General features: G+C 46.2%; 1 protein-coding gene across 8 annotated transcripts in view; it reads left to right on the top strand.

Moving 5' to 3' along the window:
• KIAA1671 (KIAA1671 ortholog) overlaps positions 1-18837 on the top strand; it is a 650892-nt gene that overhangs the window by 465508 nt on the left and 166547 nt on the right. For all 8 annotated transcript variants that reach the window (XM_069214707.1, XM_069214708.1, XM_069214709.1 and 5 more), the window contains one exon: positions 17551-17725. In XM_069214707.1, the coding sequence (XP_069070808.1) occupies positions 17551-17725 (175 nt within the window). The remainder of the gene's footprint in view (positions 1-17550; positions 17726-18837) is intronic.

The following is an 18837-nucleotide window of genomic DNA, read 5'->3' as shown; positions in this document are numbered from 1 at the left end:
AGCCTTAGGCTTCCACCATTTCCCACTCACTCCTCTCCTGTAGGGGGAAGATTACAGCATTTTCTCACCAAATGGGAGACTGTTACGTCGGACACTTGGGTTCTCAGTGTTGTGGGAAAAGGCTACACCCTTCCCTTTCGGGAGTTTCCGCCCCTCATCCCGCCCCGCCCTTCGTATTGTTCACAAGAACACCTCCTGTTGCTAGAACAGGAGGTAGAAGTCCTCCTTTTAAAGGGCGCGGTGGAGTTGGTCCCGGAGCAGGAAAGGGGTCAAGGAGTTTACTCAAGGTATTTCCTGATTCCCAAGAAGGATGGTCGTTTGAGACCAATTCTGGACCTGAGGATCTTGAATTGGTTCCTCAAGCAGGAAAAGTTCAAGATGCTGACCCTAGCACAGGTGCTTTTGGCGTTGAACATGGAAGACTGGATGGTGTCTGTCGACTTGCAGGATGCTTACTTTCATATCCCGATACTCAAGTCACACAGGAAGTATCTCCGGTTTGTGGTGGGATCGCAACACTACCAGTTTGCGGTCCTTCCGTTTGGTCTTACTTCAGCACCTCGAGTCTTCACGAAGGTGATGTCGGTGGTTGCGGCAGAGCTCAGAAGGAAGGGGATAGCAGTATTCCCTTACTTGGACGATTGGTTGATCAAAGCCAAGTCCCCGGAGCTTGTGTTGCGTCATCTGCAGTCAACAACCCAGTTGTTGTTCGACCTGGGCTTTTCGGTGAACGAGCCCAAATCTCACCTGGAGCCCTCTCAGCGCCTCCTGTTCATAGGGGCAGTACTGGATACAACATTGGGTCGGGCCTTTCCTCCGCCTCAGCGGATTCAAGATATTCAGGATTTGGTTCCAATGTTTCGAAATGGAGCGGTAGTTCCAGTCCTCAAGGTCCTTCGTCTGCTCGGTCTTTTTGCCTCCTGCATTCTGTTGGTCATGCATGCTCGCTGGCACATGAGGGCTCTTCAGTGGTGCCTCCGAAGGCAGTGGTCTCAACACAGAGGGGATCTAGAGGGTACTGTCAAGATCTCCAGAGATGCTGCTGTGGATTTGAAGTGGTGGATTGCAAGCAACAATCTTTCACAAGGAAAGCCGTTCCAGCAGTCGCCACCAGTGGCCACAGTCATAACGGATGCTTCCACTCTAGGGTGGGGAGCTCATCTGGGGGATCTGGAGATCAAAGGTCTTTGGTCTCCAGAGGAACAGATTTTTCACATCAATCTGTTAGAGTTACGGGCTGTACGTCTGGCTCTCAAGGCCTTCCTCCCTTCCCTTCGTGGTCAGTCGGTACAGGTCCTAACGGACAATACTACCACGATGTGGTACATAAACAAGCAGGGAGGAGTGGGGTCGTACCTTCTCTGCAGAGAAGCTCTTCGACTATGGTCCTGGGCAAAGGACCATCGGATTTGCTTGATAGCAAACCATCTGGCCGGAGTCTTGAACGTGCGTGCGGACAGTCTCAGTCGCCACTTCTCGGCAGACCACGAGTGGCGTCTCCATCCAGATCAAGTCCGTTTAATCTTCCACAAGTGGGGGTTTCCTCGGGTAGATCTGTTCGCCACTCGAGAGAACGCGCATTGTCCGTTGTTCTGCAGCCTTCAGTATCCGATGCAGGAAGCGTTGGGGGACGCGTTTCAAATGACCTGGTGCGGCCAGTTGCTTTACGCGTTTCCTCCCATACCCTTGATTCCTCGAGTATTGAGGAAGATTCGCCAAGACCGGGCTCTAGTAATCTTAATAGCTCCGGATTGGCCAAGGAGGGTGTGGTACTCCGACCTTCTCCAACTCTCAACGTGCCCGCCGCTCCGTCTCCCTTTCAGGGCAGACCTCCTCTCACAGTCGCAGGGGCAGGTTCTACACCCCAACCTCCAGAGTCTGCACCTACATGCCTGGAGATTGAACGGGGCAACCTGAGTTCCTTCTCTCTCCCGCCTGAGGTAGTGGATGTTATATTAGCGGCCAGGCGACACTCCACTAAATCTATCTACGCTAATAGGTGGTCTAAATTTGTTGCGTGGTGTGGAGAGAGGCAGATTGATCCTTTACATGCTCATCTATCGGACGTTTTGTCTTTTGCTCTATCTCTGGCGCAGAAAGGCTGTGCAGTGGCTACCATTAAAGGTTATTTATCGGCCTTGTCAGCCTTCATATGTCTTCCAGACCAACCATCTTTATTTAAATCCCCTATTGTTATCAGATTCTTGAAAGGTCTTCTAAATCAATATCCTCCAAAGCCATTCGTTATGCCGCAATGGGATTTGTCCTTAGTCCTGACTTTCCTTATGGGGTCCCCTTTTGAACCTATGCATTCTTGCCCCTTGAGGTATTTGGTTTTAAAAACAGTCTTCCTGATAGCTATAACATCAGCAAGGAGAGTGAGTGAGTTGCAGGCCTTATCAGTAAAACCCCCTTATACAACTTTTTATGGGGATAAGGTGGTGTTGAGGACCAAGGCTGCTTTCCTCCCGAAGGTTGTTTCACCCTTCCATTTGGCTCAGGCAATTACTTTGTCCACGTTCTATCCTCCGCCTCATCCTTCCAAAGAGGAAGAAAGACTGCACCGTCTGGACCCAAAGAGAGCGTTGAGCTTCTTTATCGATAGAACAAAGGATTTCAGGCTGGAGGATCAGCTGTTTATTGGATACGTGGGCAAGAGGAGAGGAAAGGCAGTCCACAAGAGAACACTATCCAGGTGGGTTGTTCTTTGCATTAAAATATGTTACTCTTTGGCAAAGAAGGATCCTCCTGAGGGCATTAGAGCTCATTCCACCAGAGCTAAGTCGGCCACTTCGGCCTTAGCCAGAGGTGTTCCTGTGGTCGACATCTGCAAGGCCGCAACTTGGTCGTCCCTTCACACTTTTGCAAAACATTACTGTTTAGATTCTGAGGTTAGAAGGGACGGCCATTTTGCACGGTCAGTGCTGCAGGATTTCTTGGTTTGACCATTTAGGCACCCACCGCCGGGCGTGGTACTGCTTTGGGACTCTATTCATGAGGTGAGGAATCCACAGGTAGTTGTATCCATCAGAAGAACGAGTTACTTACCTTCGGTAACGACTTTTCTGGTGGATACATTAGCTACCTGTGGATTCCTCACGGTCCCACCCGCCTCCCCGTTGCCTTTATGGTCTTGCCAAGTAATCCTTGAGTGTGCTCCTCTTGGTCTTTGAGGGTGCAATAGATGTATATATATAATATATTTATATATATGTAGGTATATGTCTATATATCTTTATGTATATACTTGGTGTGTGTATATATTTTAAAAGAGAGAGTTTTATATATATATATATATATATATGTACATAAAAAGATTTACAGTTATTCATACAATGTGGTGTATTTTTACATTATAATGGATGTTGCTTTGTTCTTTCATTGCATTGCCTGGTTGTTCTCATGCACGTAAAAAATGATTGGTACTGACGTCCGCACGTCGTCGAGGACCTCTTATTGCCTGTATGACGTCAGACGGCGTCGCGTGCGAGACAGTGACGTCCTCGTCGACGTGCAGAGACTAGTAAGAAGATTTCCGTAGAATGCTGGCGCCATGGGAGTATTCATGAGGTGAGGAATCCACAGGTAGCTAATGTATCCACCAGAAAAGTCGTTACCGAAGGTAAGTAACTCGTTCTTCCGGTTGCTAAACCGGACCATTCATATAGGATAGTGGTGGATTACAGACATTTGAATAGTCACACACGCACATATGCAATACAGAATTCACATAGCGCAGCGCTTATGAACAATATAGTGCGTAAGAAATACAAAACAACGTTGGATATCTCGAATGGATTTTTCTGCCAAAATATAGCGCCCGAAAGTCGGGACTATACCAGGTTCAGTGCGTTTGGCTCTCAGAATTTTTTTTGTCGTTTGCCTCAGGGGTATAAGAATAGCCCAGGACTGTTTTCGGCTCGTGTGACTGAACTGCTGCACGAGTTGGACCCTGAAGCGTTATCATATGTTGATGACATATATTTGACAGACGATGAGATTCTGCAACATCTAAGGTGTGTATCGCGCATTGTTGTGGGATTTGCTGATATTGGCTATAAGTTTAATTTTAAGAAATCAAAGATTGCCTTCCTCAGCGTCATTTTCCTGGGATATGAGTTATCGAGTGAGGGCAAGAGCCTAGCACCAAATTTTTTGGAGAAATGTGCTTTATTGCAGCCTCCTAATACGGTTCGGAAGCTCCAGTCATTGTTGGTGTTTCTGAATTTTGGCAGAACTTACATTCCTGACTATGCTACGCGTATAAAACCCTTATACGAACTGATTCGCCCGAATTTTTCTAGTAGATTTTGGACGATTGAGCATACACACATACTGCGAGAGTTACAGACTGATCTCTTAGCAGTTAAACACTTACACACACGGGACAATAAGACACATTTAGTCATCAGGGTAATACCTGGGGCTGTTGGGTTTACGTATGTCACCTTTAATGAGGGTGAGACAGTCCCGATTGCATACAAGTCCCACTTGTATTCTGCTGCAGAACAACGATTTGCACAGACTGAGAAAATACTCACTGCAGTACAGATGGCTGTAATTAAAGAACGACCGCTTGCCCAGGGCCAACGCATCATTGTCGTTACCCCGATTCCGGCCTTAGAGGCTGTTACAAAAGCGAGTGTTTCTAATTCGAAAGCTTTACACCCGCGATGGATACAATGGGCTACGTCTTTGACATCCACTGATGTGGATTACATATTTGATCCTAAACTGCAGACTCAAGAATTTCTTCAATATGAAATGGAGTACCCAGTTCCTGCTGGCACATTGCCTATTGACCAATATCAAGTGGTCATGTATACCGATGGCTCTGCGCAACCAACGGTTGGGATTAAACAACAGTAATCTGCTGCATGTGCTGTGGTGAGGGGCACTATGGAGGGGGAAGTGTTCTGCCCCCGACATACTTATACTAAAACCTTGGGAGATTGCACGGCACAGCTGGCTGAGCTCAAAGCTCTATTGTTAGCGTTGGAGCACGCGGATCCGGCGATTTTGACCTTGCTGGTCTGTGACTCCTACTACTGTGTTCAGTCTTTCAATGAATATCTGCACTATTGGAAGTTGAATGGGTTCAGAGATTCTAAAGGCAACACCATTAAACATAAATTGTTGTGGGGTAAGGTTGCGGATCTGAAAGAAACTCTTCCTAAGGTCCATGTTGTGCATACACTTGGACACCAGCGCGTTGGAATACACGTTGCTGGGAATACTTTGGCTGATGAAGCCGCAAAGTCGGCAGTGGCTGTCGCCACTGTGGCCGCAGTGACTCGTTCGAGTTCCAAACCAGACACAGAGATTTCGGCTGCCATAAAAGCTACGGCTGATGGCACACCGTTTTCTAAAGGATTTCCTTTTAAATATAGTTACTGCTTGAGTAGTGCGCTAAATGCTGTTGTTAATATTCCAGGCATTGGTGTACGTGAAATTCACAATTGAATTGAGAGACCTCGATTAATTTCTGCAGCGCATGAAGGGGTGGCATCTGCACATGCTGGTGTGGCTGCCACGATTTCACTTTTACAGGCTCGTTACTGGTGGCCTGGTCTCTATAAAGAGACGAAGCAGTATGTCCTTTGTTGTGACGTCTGTCAACAAATTAAAGCATTGTCGGCTAGACGCCCGCAGCAGACGCCCCTTCTGATTTCAAACAAACCGTTACAGTGTGTGTACTTGGACCATTGTGGTCCGCTGACACCAGATAGTGCATACAAATATATATTGGTTGCTGTAGATTCGTGCTCCAGATTTGTGTGGGTATGGCCTCAACGCTCGGCTGACGCTCGGACTGTTATTAAAGATTTGCGCATCTTTGTCGATACATTTGCAGTTGCGGCTTTTCATTCAGACCAGGGCTCTGCTTTCGCCTCTAAGGCATTCAGGGACACCATGGCTTCGTTGGGGGTCCAACTCCAATTCTCATCTCCGTTTCATCCCGAGGGAAATTCTGTCTTGGAGCGTTTAAATCGTGATTTTAAGCAATCCTTAACGGCCAGGGTTATAGGTTCGGTCGTAGTTGGCTAGCCCACCTATATGGAGTACAAAGAGCACTTAATAACTTGCCTAGACGGTCACTGGGGGGTCGTACTTCAAATGAGTGCCTATTTGGAACACGAATGTATGTTCCTGATCTAGATGGTCCTGGTGTGGAGACGGCAGTTACGCCCTTTGACATAAATGATTGTGTCACTGTTTTGCAGGATTTACAACAATTCCGTGAAGATAACTCTTCTGCGAGTGCTGCCTCCTCAGGAATTAAGGATGAGCCAGTAACACCTACTGGTTGGATACCCAGGATTGGGGATCTAGTGCGTGAAAAGGTCGCAGTAAAGAAAGAATTTGGTCCTTCTTATCGAGCACCTGTCCCTGTGTTAGGGGTGAGCGGCACGAGAACTGCGATTTTACCGCCGCTGCAAGGGGCCAAAGGAAATCGCTTTGTTTCTATTGATAATGTCAAGTTACAACATGTGGCCGATTCTGCACAGCAGACCAAGAGGGACACCCAGTAGTTCCGGCATCCCTCTCACTACTGGGGAAGAAGTCCAGCTGCAGGTGATTTACACCGACGCTGTTTCCTCTCCGAGCTTGGGGAGGGTGGAAGATGATCTTGCGATTGTTCCACAGACAACGATTAATATGGAATCTTTTGATCAAGTTGCTGTACGTTCTACTGATGTTTCTGAACATGTGGTTTATAGCGTGCCTAGGAGAGAGCCTCCATCTGCTTCTTTGTTCACAATTGCACCTTTTGCAAGAACTGCCTCTGGCTGCTTCAACGACGTTGATGAAGCAGTGTCCAGCTCCTCATCCTCGATGTCTTCTGTCCGAGGTCCACGTAAGCTGCTGAGTTGGCTTAAAGGCACATATTTTGTTTTTCCTTGGAACTATTTGTGGCTTTTTATGACTGTAATGACTCTTTTGTTATGGTTGGGATTTGTGGTTACTTTTTTTCTAGTAATACATGGTCATTTTCTTCCTGATCGATCTGACATTGAGCACGTGGAGACTGTGTTGAGACCACATTTTTCGTCTCATATGGTTCGAAGAGACTTGTCCAATGTGAACATTTCTGCAATACCGATTCCGGATGGGATTGTGTGGGATAAAGTAATGTTTGATATATATGGTCCCACTGAATTGATTCAAATACCGTATGTCCTCAAGTTATCAATGAATGATATTGTTATACCAGGCATTGTTTCTGATGATTGGGATGTGAAGACAGTAGATTCTATGCTAATGGATTTGCAATATTATACTGTCTATGACGATGAAGATGCTTACCAAATTAGAGATAATCATGGTGACATGTTTTGCTACAACTATTATGGACACCACTTTATTCATAAAGCTAGTAGCCCTAAGTCCATATTTAATTATGTGCAATGGGAACATTGCTCGACTCCTCCACAAGGGAGTTTGAAAACGTATTATGATAAATTTGCATATTTTTCTGGGCATGATCAGCGGAATGCCCATTCTTACTATTTTAAAGTTGCACCGTATTCTAATAAGCAAATTTTATTGACCAATACTAAATTACTATATTCAAATTTGTTTGTATCTAAACTTTCGGTCGAGGGATATGAATACTGGTTAAAGACTGTTGACTTGAAAAGTGTTTGGGGTGCGAAAAATTGGCAGATGCAAGGCAGGGATACATTATTTAGAGCATGTCTTATCCCTGTGCAGATGATTTTCCTCAATGACACGGTACAACAGACTAGCTGTTTGGGCTTGGTGACGATTAGAGAGTTGACTTTGCCTAGTATACCTGTCCCTTCCAAATTAAACAACTGGCAGCACTATGTGAATGCTACTTTTAGTGAATTTACGCATTGGGTCCAGAATGGTACGCTTAACACTTCATCGTTACATCCGGGCGGGTGGTTATTATGGCCTGTAGACACTAATCAGTGTCATCAACGTTTTGTCACCTCTTCAGGGGGGTTCAGGACTAGTAGGGCAGACCCTCGTTACATTTCACCAGAACATGCTGATATTATAACTACGTACAGCGTGGGGAAGCTTTGTCAACAATGGTTGAAGTCATCCACGCTGGATGCAGTTAAGTCACATCTCAAGTTACTGTCTAATGGTACTGATTTACAAGATTTTTTGTCAGGTCCCAAGGTACCACGGAAGAAAAGGTTTTTATATGAAGTTTATAATGAGATTTGGAAACTTTCACAACAGGAGGCTGCAGCCCGGTTGAGGCAGATTGATCAAGAAAATCTGCTGCAGACTTTGTCTGTTGTTGATAATGGCATGCATACCCTTTCTGACCGTGTTTAAACGATTGACAGCATTGTTTCCTCTGCTATTGACATTATTAAATCAGACATGTCTTCTTTATATCATGGGCAGAGTCAGACGCAGTCCATCATGCAGCTGGGTTGGACTCTTCAGACCTTGAAGGCGGGTCGCGTTCCATGGCAGCACATTCGTGCCAGAGAGATCTTTATCTCCTTTAATTTGACTCGTCAACAACTGTTGATGGCTAAAAAGGAAGCGATGATGTTATGTTGAATATTGAGAAATTGGAGAAACTGCCTTTCACGGTGGGTGAGATTCAGTCAGCTGAGTGGTTGATTCATGGGATTATTAATTTGCCTATCTCCACTCTGCAATTTACTTCTTGTTTGAAGCACATTCCGGTGGGTAGATATGAACTATTGGGAGACAGTTACATAAACGAGGTGTGGGAGCTTCCCTTTCAATACAGATGTGTTAATGGTTTGATGGAGGTTTTTCTTAGCGGTAGCGAATGCAAAGCTTCTGTCAGCCATTCCATGGTTTGTAAACAGCTGTCCTTGCACGGAGCGTGTAACGCTTCGATTGCTAACTTAGCTTGTTATTTAAAGGGTGTTCCAGTCCCGGTTATTAAAAACACTTTCCAGGTACTTTCTAACGGCAGTTACGTTGTTCTTAACAGCGAACGCTGCTGTGGCATGCGTGCCGGCATAGTTTACGTTGTCGTTGTCAACAAGGCCGTTACGTGCTGCGGGAATGTGTTCTTTCCCCCCACTCAAATTAGGGAGGTAGCAGACATCTGGCCTCATATTGCTACTTCCAGGGTTGATTTCGACAAGTTGAGTCGGCAGAAAGCTTTATTGTTTCAAAAGCATGTGGCCCTTACATCTGCTAGCGAGACCTACGCACTTCAGGTGGCAAGGTCATCGGCGGAGATACAGTCCCTTTTGAATACTAACTTTCCAAGTCACTTCAGTGAACTTGTGGGACGTATATTTAATGCATCCAGCACTGCTGGTATTGCTCATTTTTTCAAAGCCGTTGGTGTTGGTTTCGCTCACACCTTCTCTTCCATATTCGGTTTGATACCTTCGGCTATACACTCTATTTTCGGAAGCATTTTTGGGGGTTTCCTGATTACTTTGGCTTTGTTGGCTGGAGTCTTGCTATTGTTGCTATTTTTTCGCAATGGCTGTCCCGCCACGACGAGATCCTATATTGCTGCTCCCGTCAGCGCAGCTGTGTCGTGAACGCATGATGCAGCATTTTGGAGCTACACTCCTGGGCCATTTGGGGTGTGACTGGTCTCTGTCTTTCAGACCGGTTTTGGATTGTGTGCAACCCGTGTTTCGGTGCCTTTGGTGCTCATTTGAACATGCACTGGCTTTCTGTCTCTCACTGCAGCGCCCTCCAGTGGTCGATCCTGATCTGTTGATGTTCCCGATTAGGGCTCATTCCCAGACTTGTGCACTACGGTTGCGTTTGCTTCGTGAGGCGGTTTATGAGATTCCCTTCCTGGAGGAAGATGGTATTGTCTCTTTCATTGGCCCTGCACGGGGTGCCGCCCTGAATGGTTTTGGGGCTTTGGAACACACCTGCTCCATGGTACTTTGTGGCATGGATCTTCCGATATTAACATATATCGAAGTGGAGGAGCTCCTACGTCCTATTGCTTCTGTCTGACAATTGGATTTTTCTCTTCTGCAAAATTGACACTATATTGAATTTGGCCTTATCGTCACATGTTTCCTAAATTTATGACTTTGTTGTCTTCTTACCTTGTTGAAATATATTGTTTATGTTTGGGGCATGTTTTTATGTTCTTTGGAACCACTTGCTACCGACAAGGGGAGGGTGTAGTGTGGTTAGTTTTACGTATATTTTGCGCATTAGCTTCAGGCTTTAGGCCTTTGTGCACTTTGCCCTGAATGTATTTTATTCATTTGCTGACCTCTTAGAGCTTCTGTGCACTTTGCTCTACATGCTTTTTATTAGGCTTCGTACTGTTGTTTTTCAAATAGCCAGTTCTACGGTGTTGTTTTTTATTCATATCACGCAGTTTTGCCCACTTCAGCACTGGAGTTCTTCATAACATATTCACTCTGTTCTTCAGTCAAGGATACAGTCTGGTACATTGCCGATAGACATGGTAGGAGTTTAGATTTGGCATTCCTGCGTAGGGACATTTTGTGATCACGATGACATGTTAGTTATAAAATCACTTCCTTGTCCCAATACATGCAAGAGGGAGATTCCGACCAGAGACCCACAGCTAGACGCTGACTGCCTCATTGCAGATGCTGAACCAGATCACAGGCCTTTGCTCAGGTATGAGGGCGTATGTCTCCCCGGTGATTCGGAAAGGCAAGCTAGAAGCTTAACATGCTGTGTTCTAAATAGAACAAGCAGAGGGAGAGTAGAAACTGTTAGGAAATATGATAGCTTTATTCTTATGTTTTACTCTCCTGGTGACTATATCAATCCTACTATGTTGTATTGTTCTGGTTATTGCGGCTCACGCCTTATTATCTATCTTTAACATTATATAAAACTTATACTGTCTTTGTCATTTGTATATGAGATCAAATTGTAAATGAGAGAGTTGGTTCGGATCTGAGTGACCACGACTTCCCTGAGAAGTTCCAAAGATGTCATGCGCTCGGCTGCCTAATCATTTCTTCCCCGTGGGAGAAATGAGGCACTGCTAGTTAGCCGGAGCAAAAAACGGATTTAGGGTGACAGACTCGTGGGTCAGACTCAGTCCCCCACACCGTTATCGATCCTGCTGCCTAGAAATCCAGTAGTCTCATTTAGGATAATGAGAGCCCACGCGACACTATATTCTAACCCAACAGCGAGAGTCAAAACAGGAGACATGATATCCGAGAAGTTCAGCATCGAAAGAGGCACCAGACAGGGTTGCCCACTGTCCCCACTGTTATTTGCTCTAGCTATAGAACCTTTAGCTGCCCGGCTTCGCACACTAGCCTCGGCTTGGGGCATCCCGGACGGACACACACACCGTATAGTGTCACTATACGCGGATGACGCACTAATATTCCTACGAAATCACACGGAATCTCTACCAGACTTATTGAAACTACTGCACCAATTTGGCTTGGTATCTGGATTAAAAGTTAACTGGTCTAAATCATGCCTATTCCCTATGCAACCGGTTCCGGAAATATATCATTTAACCTCCAATCCGGGTGGCCTGAAATGGTGTTACACCACTTTTAAATATTTAGGAATAAATGTGTATCATGATTCCCAGGACCTCAAAGACGGCAACATGGGAAAAGTGATTTGATCCCTTTGGGGCTCTCTGCCTTTCTGGTGCTCGCTTCTGCTTTCGCCCATGGGTAGAGTGGCCATAGCAAAGATGTTAATACTACCACGTCTACTATACTTCTTTATGGCCCTCCCACTGGCATTACCCTCCTCCTTTTTCAGACCACTGAATAGCATATTAATAGACTTAATTTGGGGCAGTGGCCGGCGGCGTGTGGCATTATCCAAAATATATCAACCACTTACTTTAGGAGGGCTGGGGACACCAAGATTTGAATTATATTATGCATCCGCCCAGTTGCAATGGATATCTAAATGGCTCGGAAACCCTACGGGTGTAGAAACACAGATAATACACTCGGACCTAGGGCATACTGATATTTTGCAACACCTGATGAGTTGTGATGGATTTAAACACTCACAGAACATCTTATTGAATATTGCTCACTGGGCATGGGGACGCTACGCTCTAACGGGAGAAAAAAAAAACGCAGTACTCCCCCAAGATCCCACTATTGGCCATCCCAAAAATTGCTAAGATTGCACCCACGGTAGGCCTGAGTACATTGTCCGAGAAGGGCATACTTACCGTAGGTGATATCTACAGTGAAGGGCAATTTCTAACATATGAGGCACTGGCGGACACATATACCCTGGGACAAGGTAGTTTTATTGCTTTCAGCGCAATACAACACTTGGTACGTTCAATCTGGAATTGTGGAAACGGGGAACCAAACACAGCCCCTATATTACACGATCTGATTGACAACATAGCTACCCCAATGAATGTATCGAGGACCTACAGAATTCTGACCACACATATTGAACATGGACAGGAGCAAGCAAAAAACAGATGGGATCAGGTACTACCAGAATCACTCACAGAACTCATGGAACCAGGCTATGAAAATGATTTATGAAGTATCACGTAACCCCCGTTTCCGTTATACCCAGTATAATTATGCACATCAAACATATTTATCACCCCATCGTCTAGCGCATGTGTCCCCCAGACACCACAGAAGTGCCCCAGATGCGGCAATACAGAGGCCACTTTTTTCATATGACATGGGACTGTCCTCCAATTCTGCGCGCATGGAACGACATATTAACTATGCTAACCGAATGGACTGACCTTCCGCTGTCTCTCAAGCCTGAACTATGCCTACTTGGAATAGGGGTAAGATCCAAAAGGCAGAAACAGACTCATAGATACATAGCACTAGCGATGTACAGACGTCTAGTAGCCATGCATTGGAAAGCGCCTAGTGCGCCAAGTATCAATCAGTGGCAATCCGAGCTGTTGCGCAGGGCCAAGGCGGAAGCACAGACACTACAATCACTCCAAGAAAAAGGGATCCGGATCAAAGGAGTGGACACGTGGAACTCCTTTGTGATAACCATGGAAAGCAAGGACGATAACCGACCCCCCCCCCTAAATAAATAAATAACCAAATGTCAATGATAGGCAATACCTAGCAGTTGACAGGTCAAGTTTGAAATATGGACACAATAGGTTAACCCAGTAAATACAATAAAATTGCATACCAGAAGAAATAATTGAATCTGTGGAGTCTGGGGAAATATGTACCACAAATACAATGAGTAACAGGCGCTCGCTGGTAATAAATCAGACCATGGGAGAGAACGCACCTGGACATGTAGATTACCCTGGATGGCCCTGCTACCGTGGCTTCTTCCCGCCTGGGCGGTGATCCTTCCTTGCCCCCTCCTGGAGTGTGGACAACTGCTGGGTCCCCCTGGCCTGCCCCGACTCTTGATCATAATAAGTGCACATGCTGCGTAGCTCCAGCTGCCTCCGGGGGCTCTGTTGATGGGGGGCCTGGAGGCGCCCTTCTCTCCCTCCCCCTCCACTGCGCGCAATGGCCCCAATCACGACCTCACTCTATCCCTCTCTCACTCAATCCTCATTTGTTTTTTCTTTTTTTCTTTTCTTGGTTAGCACTTTTTAAGGTATGTTTCTTTTCCTCGTCTTGCACTCTTTGTGAACATAATGTTTCCAAGAATCTTCTTCCAATCACATAATCGTATCCACACCGCTAAGAATGCATGGACAATGGAAGAATTAGCATTGGAACACGTAAATCAAATGTCGTTTGATTTCTGTATCTCATTGTTGAAATAATAATAGAAATATATTTAAAAAAAAAAAAAACAGCGCGTGATAAAACAGGGCAGATCTAAGTCCATTAAGAGATCCTCCTGCTATTTGATCTCCTTGTGCAACTGAGCTTGGATCTCAGTCACATTGGCTATGTAGTGCCCTTGAATGATCAGCCTCAAAGCTTCCCACTCCACAAGGGGAGAGGAGGTTGTGCCCTGGCTTTCCATGAAGTAATCATGTTTCGCACCACCCAGACCTGTCCGGAAAGTGAGGTTGTCCAGGGGTAGGGAGTTTAGTCTTCAGGACAAGATTGGGGGTTTTGCAGGGCCCCGGGTGTAATGCCCAGGTCAGGAGTAATGGTTTGTAATCAGAGTGGGGTTTAGCAAGTTGTTCAGCTCGGGTATCCCAGCTATGTAGTGAGGCAGAGCACAGGAACATGTCCAGGAGAACAGATAGGTAATGTGAACTGGAATAATAGGAGTAGGATGTTCCCTGGGGAGTTTGTATTTTTCGCTATTGATGGGCCCCAATCCACTATCTAAGTGTGAATGAGCTGAGCCATTTTGTAAATTCAGGAGGTGGGGAGAAGGGTGTGTGATCTGTCAAGGGTGGTTACAGCTATACAATTAAAGCCGCCTCCCACCAGAGTGGGAACTGCAATAACTTGGAGATATGTTGTGCTATAGAGGACAGGAATGTGGTTTGGTCCAAGTTTGGGTCCTATACATTTATGGTAGCGATATCGGTCCCATCATGTTTACCCCCAACCCAACAAAGCAACCCTCTGGGCCACTGATTTCTACCTAGGAGAGGAAAGGGGTTCCGGTTAGTATCCATTCAGTACTCCCCTAGCAAAGAAGAAGTGGGAAGTGGCATAGATCTTTCCCCTCCAGCATTTCTGCATAGCAAGGCTTCTGTCTTTGTAAGGTGAGTCTCTTGGATGAATGCCACCTGGATCCTCCGCCTCTTGAGGTACATTCAAACCCTGTAACACTTAGAGGGGGATTGGAGACCTTGAACATTCCAAGTGGGAACTTTGAAGTTAGAAATTACTCCAACCATGAGGAAAGGACACAAAGCTTTGGCCAGGAAGAACTGGTTATCCCCACCCAGTCGTCCCCATGTGGCATGAAAGCATCAAGCATCCCAGTAGTAGTGAGAACAAACAACCCCCAGAAGGAAGAAAACTGTGAATAAAACCTCCCTAGAATAGTCACTCTGTGGCACTTAATCCAGACTGTGGACTCACAAGGAGTTCTCACTGCTGGTGGGGTTGGCATAGGCCAAGCATACCAGGGCAATGAGCTGGGGCGAGAGCATTCAGTAGCAGAAACTAGTCCCTCCACCACGGGGACACTTATTAGGTCTGTATGTGTTAAAAAAAAATGCATTCAGTAGTGTGGGCCATCAGTACTAATAGGAAAGTAGCAAGTCTAGTAAACATTTTGCTCCTCAGTGTCGCTGAAGAGAGCGAGGCAAGCCTGAGATATTGTCATCAGCAGTGCCAAGGATGACTTGAGGAAGGACAATGCTGGATTCGGATCTGGGGCCACTCTCTGATCTGGACCTGTAATCTTCTGCAGAGGGGATTCCCATGCCTCCCCAGCCCACTGGTAGTGCGCCTCACCCCGTCCGTAGCAGTGAGAGCCTGGTCCCTGTCGTAACATGCATGATGTGATGTGGGACATGACTGTCCGTGCCTCGGAAAATGAGAACTTGTGCCTGTCCGTCTTGTGAGGGGCTGCTTGGGGCACGGGGTGAGGCTGTCTATCATAGGTGTCGAGCCAGTTCCAGGCATCCCTGGTGATATCAATAAAAGTAGCTTAGCCTTCTAAGTGGATCATCAGCCTTACAGGGAACAGCAGGGCTAAAGGGATAGAGAGTTTTCGTAGTTGTATCTCAGCAACGAGGAAATAGGCCCTTTGTCATGGGACAGCTACTGTGTAGTACGGGAAGATAGAGACTTTTGTGTTCTCCACCTAAAAAGGGTCCACGTTGCAGGCCTGCTGGATCAAAAAGTCCCAATCACGAAAATGGAATAAGTGGTCACCACGGGTCGCGGTGGGGCACCTGGGAGTAGAGGGCGGGTAGGAACTGTTTGTCCTCTTTCAAGTGCACAGAATTTCGAATGCTGTCTGGGGCAACAAACCCCGGAGCCAGTCCTCTAGGGAAATGATCATGGATGCGCCATTGATGTTCTCCGGAAGCGCAGTCACTCTATGATTATGCCTAGCCCTGCTCTCTTGGATCCTTAATCCTGGCTTCAAGCATTTGCACATGGCCCATGTTGATAAGTTGTGATGTTTGGCCCTTCATGGTAAGCGGTGGCTTATCTACGACCGTTTCAAGTGTGTGGACTTGGTTTGTCATTTTGAGATGATTGTTTCTTAAGACTAATATATACCACCAGTGAGTTGATTTTGGATTTCAGAGCTTCTATCATGGAGCTGATGGCTTCCAGGATAACATCTAGCTTGTCTTCAGTGTCTGGTTTTGTTCTGCTAGTAGTGCCAGAGGTTTATGGTTGAGAGAGACAGCTCTGTGATGTTGCCGTTGGTGGAAAGCCCTCTTGCGTCCTGAGCAGGAATCTCATGGTGTAATATAGGCAGTAGGCGGTCGCACCATGAGAAAAGAGCTGGTCAGGTCCTTTGTGGGGTTAATGAAGTTCATTGTGGAGACTATTAGGAGTGTAACAGCCAGGGGAAGGCAGGTTTCCCAGTTAGAGAGGAGGGTTGCAATCAAAGTTCTTAATATACCCCATGCTGCGGGCTGGAGCTGATGTAACCAGTGTCTCCCTTCAGGTGGTGTAGCAGTGACTGAGTTGTGGGGACAGTGGGGTGATCCTTCAGTACCCTAAGAGTCTTGCTCTGCTCAGTACCTCCGCTGGGTTGCTGCCTGTTGGTTAGTAGGGAAGGAGGTTACGGAGGGCAAAGTGTACAGTTCGCTAGGTGCAGTTCACTAAGTTTTGGGCTGTGTGGCAAAAAAAGGGGGCGAGGTGAGTGTAATGAGGTCCAGTGAACAAGGATGAAAAAGGAGCAGGAAGCTTCTGCTGTGCCTCTAATTGCGCCTCCAAGTTGGTACCTTGTTACAGGTGAATGATGTTTCACTGTTGCACCAATATCTCCATTTACGGGGTGTAGTGCTAGTCTTCGGGGGTCTTGCCTCTGGTAGTTGCCCTGACCTGTGAGGGAGCCTTACCATGAAGTCCCCCTAAGACATGATGCAGGAGTCCCTGTAGGCCAGGGTGGACGAGGTTAAGCGGACCGGCAGTGTGCAGCACAGCTAAGGATTGTAGGTAGGGGCAGAGGACAAAGTCTGAGGCACCCCATGAGCGGGACAGGGCCTCTGCACCAAGTCCCAAGGGCGCTGCAGCCTGGAGGGCCTTTAAGCTGGCCCCTGTTCCTTGTGGGGGCTGCGTCGTGGTCTGCCATCCCCAGCAATTAAAAGGGGGTGATTCTCCCACCCCCCAACCTGTGTCTTTGTGGTCTGTCAGCCTGCAACCAAGTGTTTACTCAGGTGGGTCCCAGTCCGTCAGCAAGGCTGTGTGTGGAGGCCCTCTTTACCCTTTGTGCGGTTGCATATTCCGCTCCTAGGGTTGGTGTGTGTAGTGTGCTCAGGGGTGTCCCCGGGCAGGGGAGGATCCCCAGAGAGACGCTCCTTACAGCATGGTGGCTGACTCTGCCCCCCCCTGAGTCTTGAATTACATTTAGATGTGAAACCACTGTTACAGAACTCGTTTCATTTATAGCTTTGTATCGCCTGTCTAAACAGTACTTTGTAAGTAAAGCTGACAGTATTTAAGGGCATTGTTACTTTATTGCTTTACAAATCATCAAACCTATTACTTTTCTCTCAAGCAACCTTCTGTGCTGGATTCCAGTGCACTGAAAAACCGTGTTCAGCTCAGCAGGAAGAGCCACCGAAGAGCACCAACTCTCCAGACTCAAAGGAGAAGCAAGGCACGTTTGTCAGAAAGCCAGTTTGCAGTGATAGAAGAAACTGACAGCAATTGGATGTTCAAAGACACTACAGGTACTTGGAAGTGGCTTTCCCTCACCTAACAGTATGAGTTTGATCGAATTGAAGGGTTTATTGTTGAGAATAGCACTACATATTTACAGGATGGAGAATTACATTTAACTGAAATGTCTTATCATGGGCCTTGCCAGTTAGGTTTTCACGAGAAGTATGACAACATTGTCCTATCGCAGCTTCTTCACCCCATTCTTCTCTGCTGCCAAAAGGGGTATATTCCCTATTTCGAGAAGTGCCTGACCCACGCTGGCTTCTCAGTGGCAGTGTATTCACAATCTCCTGAGCTATTCGTAGGCCTCACATCAGCTAAAGTATTCAGTGAAGGGTTATAACCTACCTGCTCACTTTCCAGGAGTGGTACTGCACATCATCTGCTGGCCTTGTTAGCTCTCACCTGAGACGATACATGCTCTGTCACTTACAAGGCATTTTGTTTACATATGGGGGCTTGGAACACGCTGATGGCTTGCCATTCGTTGGCTTCACTGTCGTCTTATTTGATGGCTCCAGTTTGGTCAGTGTGTACAGGTTTCTCATTGGCTCCACTTACTGTTTTTGTATTTCCCTTCCATCCCTGGAGCATGGACCAAGTGCTCCTTCTGTTTTTTTTTTGGAGTCTGCTTCCTCTTCCTGTTTCTGCCTATTTTTTTCTTTTACTTGCAGCACTTTGTAAGTATGTATGTGGTTTTACGTTGTCTTGCTCTTGGTTTTTCTCCACACTGTTTCTTTCACTGCTCGTTCCCATGTTTGTTCAATTGTACTTTTCATCCTCCCCCTTCTACTCTTTGGTGCAGCATAACAACTCCAGCAGGCCACAAATTGTCACTTTTAACACAAATTTAAAAATACATAAATAGCTTCACAATATCACTATTAACTAATTGCTCGTTTAGTGTGTAACAGAGTGCTTTTTAGTACTTGTTTCATGATTTATAGTACATTTTGGTAATGATTCAAATGTTTTATGAAAAAAAAGTGTGTATTAAGTTTTCAGTTTCAGGTTGGATAGAATGTTCTGGTGTGAAAATTTACGTCATATTGTAAAGCCCTTATTTCTTCTTTGGTTCGTGCTAGTCCACTTCCTACAAATACTCACATATATACCTGAT

This window comes from Pleurodeles waltl, chromosome 11, assembly GCF_031143425.1.
Source record: "Pleurodeles waltl isolate 20211129_DDA chromosome 11, aPleWal1.hap1.20221129, whole genome shotgun sequence".
NCBI lineage: Eukaryota > Metazoa > Chordata > Amphibia > Caudata > Salamandridae > Pleurodeles > Pleurodeles waltl.
This window is presented reverse-complemented; position numbering and strand designations above follow the sequence as displayed.